The sequence below is a fragment of the Atheta coriaria genome, unplaced genomic scaffold (assembly GCF_025399875.1).
Source record: "Atheta coriaria isolate IRGN ID8LTWV9N9 unplaced genomic scaffold, Caltech_Dcor_3.1 hic_scaffold_3_pilon, whole genome shotgun sequence".
Classification (NCBI taxonomy): Eukaryota; Metazoa; Arthropoda; class Insecta; order Coleoptera; family Staphylinidae; genus Dalotia; species Dalotia coriaria.
The window spans coordinates 4,154,598-4,161,455 of NW_027045445.1; the positions used below are offsets into that span (position 1 = coordinate 4,154,598).

Genomic DNA, 6,858 nt, shown 5'->3' on the forward strand with positions numbered 1-6,858 from the left:
TAAGGATTTATACTGACATAATAATTAGAGATGACTAATTTGTAATTTGTCTTTGGTTGCATACTTGGAATAGTTAAGGTGCGCATAGCGCACGTCACTCGGTGCATAAATAGGGTAGAATAGACTCTTAACTAACACTCACACACACATTTAAAACTCATGTATGGAATGCGAGCGAAAGAGACATCCAACAGTCGAAACAGTTGAGTTATAAGACAGAGTTGTATCACTTGTTATTTTAATAATCTCGTACGCACGCATCGGTGACATCGACTTCCACCCCATACACACGAGTGTTTTGTTTGCTCACTGCGCTCTTCTTGGATACGCCGCATATTATTTATGTTTGTTTATTTTCGTGACACTTTAAACACGCATTAATCCTAAGCATACTCGCTGTTATAACCTAAAAATAACAAGGATATTTATTAGATTTTATTTTATGCGTGAAAATTTTCATTTTCCTGAATATGTTTTTTGATAGATTTCTCTAAATTTTAATATTTAAGCGTCGGAAACATTTGGTATATTAATGTCGTTTTGAATGAATGGAAATGTTAGCGGCGGCCAGAACTCGAACGCGACGCGATTATTTTAAGAGAACTTAATTATCTCCAACATGAGTTGTCTCGCAGTCTGACACATTGTGCGCTTTTCGGCGTTAACTACACACTTTAAAATTGGAAGCCGAAATCGCCCACTATTATATTATCCTTGTGTAAATGTGTGCGTTTGTGTGTAGCGCACGTTTGCCGTTAATTTATTACTTTTCTGCAAATCATGTCATACGGAACGACGTTTAAACGCGCTGAAATTAAAAACACGCAGGAAAAAAACGCCAAATTAAATTTAAATTTGTAGAATGTTAAAAATACGTCATGGATGCACCATCAAATTAAAAATACCTATATTCACGCACAAATGTCAGTGTTAGATATGTGTGTTTCCGTTGCCATTTGTGGATGTTGAGAGTGTGAAGTGTGATGAAAACATTTATCCACGCACCGCTGTTGTAAGGTATTGAACCTTAAATGACTTGTCAGTTTACGCCTCCTGTGGTGCAACAGTTAATTTCCTGTTATTTCTACGATTTCGAATTGTTTGTTTACAAATCTATTTTTCTATTTACAGAATCAAATCCTGGACATATGGTTTACCTATTGATGTGAGGGAATGCAAGGTAGGAATTATTTTTTTCTATAAGAGAGCGTAAATTGCTTTATTTCTTGTTTATTGCGTTTGTGAAGTTATAATTTATACAGTTTTTTGCTGGGAAAATTTTTGTGACTATTTTTTTTATAACTCTGCAAAACGATGTGATTGAATTGAATCACCTCTGGCAAAAGTAGTAGAGGTATATTGAAGTATCGTAAATACGCGTGTATAGCACGAGTGCAGATAGTCCTCCGGTTCAAGTGGCTCGTGAATAGAATCATTACCCAGTTTAATCGTATTTGGATAAAGACGACGACGGCGACGACGGAGCGCAGGACACAATAAAAGGAGGAAACAATTTACGGAGAGAGCCCTGCGGCCAGAACCACTTATGCCGAAATATAGGTATACTCGGTGCTTGGTCCTCTCTGCCGGGAGGGCAAGGCGTCCATGACCCATTGCACACACGCGAGCAAACACACGCGTACGGATTTCAGATGCTGCAATGGGGATCTAAAACCCATTCGCGTTCGGGTGACCCCTTGCCGCCCCGTGTAAGTAGCAGATGTGTCAATTTCATTTCAATCAGTGGATAATAGAGACGGTAATGGAATCAGTTCTTGCTCTATTTGCCAACACTTGAACGGACTCGATCCGTTTTAACATGATACAAGTGTGTGTACTAAGTGTATCCGGATGTGGGGGTTGGAAAAAAAATAACGCGGATTGTTTGCGTTGCTCTTTGACAAGTTAATTAAATTTTAAAGCATTTTGTCAAGGATATTAATATTAAATTATTTAAGCTAAGTAAAGTTAAGTGAACACTTACTGTACGCTATACCCTCACAATATCGCCAAAACGATATTTTTACTAAACCATTGAATAAATATTATTTATGCTCCGAATATTTAAGTAGAAAGCAAGGAGCCAATTTGCGCGACTACCTACATCATGATTAATCGACGCGTTTATTTCCGTTAATTACCGTTTGCAAACATATTTATGTGTGCAAAATGGGTACATTTAATCGACGTTAATGCGTAAAATATTCAAGTACCTACCTACCTACATACCTACAACCCAACTATGAATAGAACTTTGCTGTTGTAAATAAAATTCTTTTACGTTTTATACAAATAATAAATTTTTCTCACGTTTTCATAGTGAATTATGAATAAGTATGATATTTAAATAATTTAGAAATACAATGGTAGGTAGTACGAGAGGGTGAGTATAAGCTAAGTAAAGTTAAGTGAACACTTACTGTAGGTAGTCGCGCAAATTGGCTCCTTGCTTTCTACTTAAATATTCGGAGCATAAATAATATTTATTCAGTCTTCCATAGGCAGAGCTAGGTGATAGAAGAGAACTAGCGGCAGGTAGTTATTTTTATTTAAACTTCTACGAAACGAAAATAATTGAATTTCCTATTTCGAGTTTTAAATATAAATGCACACCCTGTAAATACGTTGTCGCCTCGTTACATATTCCCAGTGAGCCAGCGACTAACTGGCCGCCATCAAGCTGTCCGCACTTAGAAAATCAGGCGCGGCATGCGATCATCCGGTCGCATCGCTTGTGGGAAACGTCTCCAAACTTTTAACGCGTGTAGAGTACGTTTTCATTTCGTTTATAAGCGCAAATTATATGCGCCTGGCGTCGAAAAGCAAGTTAAACACATCATTCGGATTAAACGCGACTCTTTAATCCTTGGGGGCAAGCGGAGAGGAGGATGCTAATTTAGTGTCAGAGTTTATTAATAAAGTAGATATTATGGTTAATGGTTCACATGTTATTTAATTTTTGGGGACTATTTTGTGGGTTTGTTCCATTTTTATTTTGAATTTGCAATTGACTGTGTGTATTGTGATACAATCTGATACTTTGATGATGATCAGTTGGTTGTTGAAGTACAAACGCACATAAATTACGTGCAATAACATTTCGCCAAGCGACGTAAATTTAAATTGTTTCATCAGCGCGCTGAGGGCGGCTGGGGCGTTTGTCTAAATAAGCGAGGCTGCTATTGTCCGCGAATATGACCGACAATCATGCCCGGTTAATTCCCCACTCGCGTTCTTTTGTTATTACAGCATTTCAAATCATATTCATAATTGCAAAGCAAACACGCGCGCTGAGAGTGAGAGCGCGCGGTGGCGGTGCACCAGCAGATTTAAACACGCCGTGGATGCCTGGCCTCGAATTTAGGCATCCGCCAATCGTACGCGTGCGGTGCTCGGAGGCCCCACCAATGGCGAAGGCCTCCCTGCCACTTTACACGCACACGGGCAGTAAAGATGCTGCGGCCGCATCTCGCCATCTCACCCAGCAAAACGCTACCGACTCTCAAGCTGCCCCTGCTGCCGGCGCGCTGAAAGCTGTGTTGTTGTGACGGCGAGAGTCGAGAGAGCTGGGTAGTTGTAGTAGTAGTAGTAGGTAGGGGCCGGATTTCGTAAAATATGCCCGATCAAATTCGACTTTGGTCGCCTTGTGGGTAGTTAGTGCATTCCACATTCGCAAATCGTGCACTCATCACCACGCGCTCCTCTCTCGTTGATCGTGCGTGTTTGTATGTACAATCAAACATTACGTGTGCGCTTGTTTTGTGGGTGAAAACATGTGTGACTACTAAGACTCTACGAATTCATCAAGTGTGCTGCGATCCTGTGAACGAACGAGATATCAATGATGACAATGATGATGATGCAGAGAATCATCGAGTCCTCGCACAAGGGCCAGGAGCTGAGTCAGTCGTCTGTGGCGGCAAGCGTGCCAGCTTCACCGTCGGTGGAGAAGGATTTCGAACACCGTCGGACGCCGCTCGAGGACTCACTCTTCCTACAACCTAAGCGCATGGAAGATCCGCGTGATGTTGAAATGTGTGAGAAGCACCTTTCCGAGAGCGAAGATGATGAAGATCTCAATGTTGATGGAGACGTAGACGTAGAAAACGATGATACTCTACCAGTGGACCTGACGCGACGGCAAGAGAACTTTTATGTTGGTGGAATGCTTGCGAAAACAGTTGCCGATGATGTCATTGAAGGCGTTAGTGATAAGCCGACGGTCCTGGTGAGCACGAAACCACGACCGGAGAGTGAGTGCAGTGATGTCAGTAGATCCGACAGTCCACGGGACGTTAGCCCATCAGTGGTGGCGAATCCGACAAATCGTCGACTTGCCTTCTCGGTGGAAAACATTCTGGACCCTAATAAATTTACGGGGAAACAGGCGGTTTTTACGGACGTATGTTGCTGGAAACCACATCAAGAATCAATGGGTTCTTCAGAATTCGACGGTAGTGAAACCGGTAAGTTTCACTCTACACTAGCTTGTGTCATGACCAAAGTGTGCAAATCCTTTGATCCATCTCCTCTTCACGTTACCGTATACAATATCGCAAAAAGTTCTTATTCTAAGGGATTTCCCGCAGCAGGTTGAGCAAAGCTTTAGAAAATCCCTCAGAACGACAGCGGGTTGTCGTTGATGCACCTACCATGTTCCGGCATGCACGTTTATAACCATAAACGTTTAGTCTAACACGCGACGGGCGCATCCACACATAACCGCAGTGCATTGTTTCGGTGGTTAGCAAACAAATGAATGTGGTTAACACGTTCGTGTGTCACACGCGGGTGTCGTATTGATTTCGGGCTGGCGTCCGGCGGTACACAGCTTTGGGGGCGGCAATCCCCATGTGTTTGTGTCCGGGTGTAGGTGTGTGCGTGCGATGCTTAATCATAGTTGAGCCCCGGGATTTGCCGATTTGACCACCAGTTCGATCAAGCCATCATCAACACGATCAGTAACATTAGTAACCAAAGTCCGGCTGCTACAAGTATTTCTATAGTTGGACTTTTTGGTTTGGTAGGTAGTCGTAGGTAGACTGATTCTCCAACCTAGGTGTATCAATTAATAATTGAGGTAGCAGAAACTTGTGTGCGGTGTGTAGAGGAAGGTGCTCTCGGATGGGCAGGTTGGGGTAAAGTTTCGCGGATAGTGCACGGTCGGTTGAGTTTCTAATTCGATAAAGCAAACCGTGTCGCGGAGGCAATGGCTTCATAATTAATATGTCTTCTTGCCACTGAAGCAGCGCTCCAGTTACAGCCGGCGCTGCTCAGGAACCGAAAGGATTAATTACAAAGTTCACGGCTTGCTAACGAGCCCGCCGGCAATTAAGCTAAGACTGTTAATTACATGTCCCCCGGAGTTATATTGCATTCGCGCTCGCGCACAATGATATTCCGGGCACGTTTGTTATGGAGACTTGCGTTTGGATGTTAAGTCTTCTGCATTGCACAACTCTACGGAAAGCGGTCGCAAAGCTTCCGGAAGTTGTCTAAGTCTTTACGTAATGGTTACGGTTTCTCTCCTCCCATTCTCCTTCCAGATATCACAACCCTTTAATTTGCTTCATTTTGGAATTTAAACAACTTACAACACGCTTTACAAGAAGTCACCTCAAGTGATCAACAGGAACCATCAAAGAATTTGTTCTTGTTGCAGGAAAAGATCATGATCATCATTCGGACGATGATGATGATATGGCATCTGATATCAGTGATGATCTAAATAAGGATCCCAACGCTCCGAAGAAGAAAAAGTCCGACTCCAAGAGTCAAACGGCCGGAAAACCTCGACGTGCGCGCACTGCGTTCACCTATGAGCAACTGGTCGCTTTAGAGAATAAATTCAAAACTACGCGCTATCTGAGCGTGTGCGAACGACTTAATCTTGCACTTAGTTTAAGTCTCACCGAGACGCAAGTAAAAATATGGTTCCAGAATCGACGGACCAAATGGAAAAAACAGAATCCCGGCATGGACGTCAATTCGCCAACTGTACCGCCGCCGAACGTCGGCTCTGGCGGAGGCTTTCCCGGTTTTCCGGGTCATCATACGCATTCCGGCCTTTTGTATTCGCATCACGTTCCCTATGGCGGCGTCTATCCGCTGCCGGCCGCCGGCTCGGGCAGCTTTACGCCTTACTTTCACTTAGCAAATCACGGTCACAATTTAGGTTCTTGAAAGTAAGCGATTGGACGGCGGCTGTATAAAGTATTATTTATTACATTTTTTGTATATATAGGTTTATCTTATCTAATAAGGTAAAGTTGGAGGCCATTTTGTATTTGTGTGTATATAATGATGAGGTTGGTGTATAAACGAGAAAAAAAAACACTAGAGAAATGTGCGTGAGTGACGTCGAGATAGGTTTTAGTACTTTTAGTGGCATCCAGTGTGTGGCATCGTTGAATGAGATGGGAATCGTGCAAATAAACAATAACAACAATTACCCAGCAGCCAGAGAGTGGTGTATTGTTGTTTCGGACATCTTTTATGATGATTATTCATAATTATTATGTTATATGTACATATTCTATTGCAATTAATGATTATACGCAGCAAGAAGCAAAATATATGTTAAAATATAATTTCGCAAACCAGATTTCTATTGTACATAATTTAAAATTAAATTAAATTTTCCCTAGAAACAACAAAAAATGTTTCTCCGTGACTTCCTTTAAAAACTATCGGTTTCTTTGATATATTATACTCAATTATATCTACTTTTTGGTAGTGTAGTGTAGTGTGTAGTGAGTATTCTCGTAAGTCACACTCAATTTGCTCGCTTGAAACACTTGCGCAGCTTTCTGAAGTGCCGACGTCTTCGCCAATGCAAGAAATTGAAACGCCCTGAAA

The 6,858-nt window shown here is 42.1% G+C and overlaps 1 protein-coding gene across 1 annotated transcript; it reads left to right on the forward strand.

The window, feature by feature from the left end:
* The first annotated feature begins 3,574 nt into the window (after positions 1-3,574).
* slou (homeodomain transcription factor slouch) lies at positions 3,575-6,560 on the forward strand. Its single transcript, XM_065317542.1, has 2 exons — positions 3,575-4,466; positions 5,663-6,560. The coding sequence occupies exons 1-2, from the start codon at positions 3,842-3,844 to the stop codon at positions 6,181-6,183; spliced, it is 1,146 nt and encodes a 381-aa protein (XP_065173614.1). The 5' UTR covers positions 3,575-3,841; the 3' UTR covers positions 6,184-6,560.
* Positions 6,561-6,858: the final 298 nt, after the last annotated feature.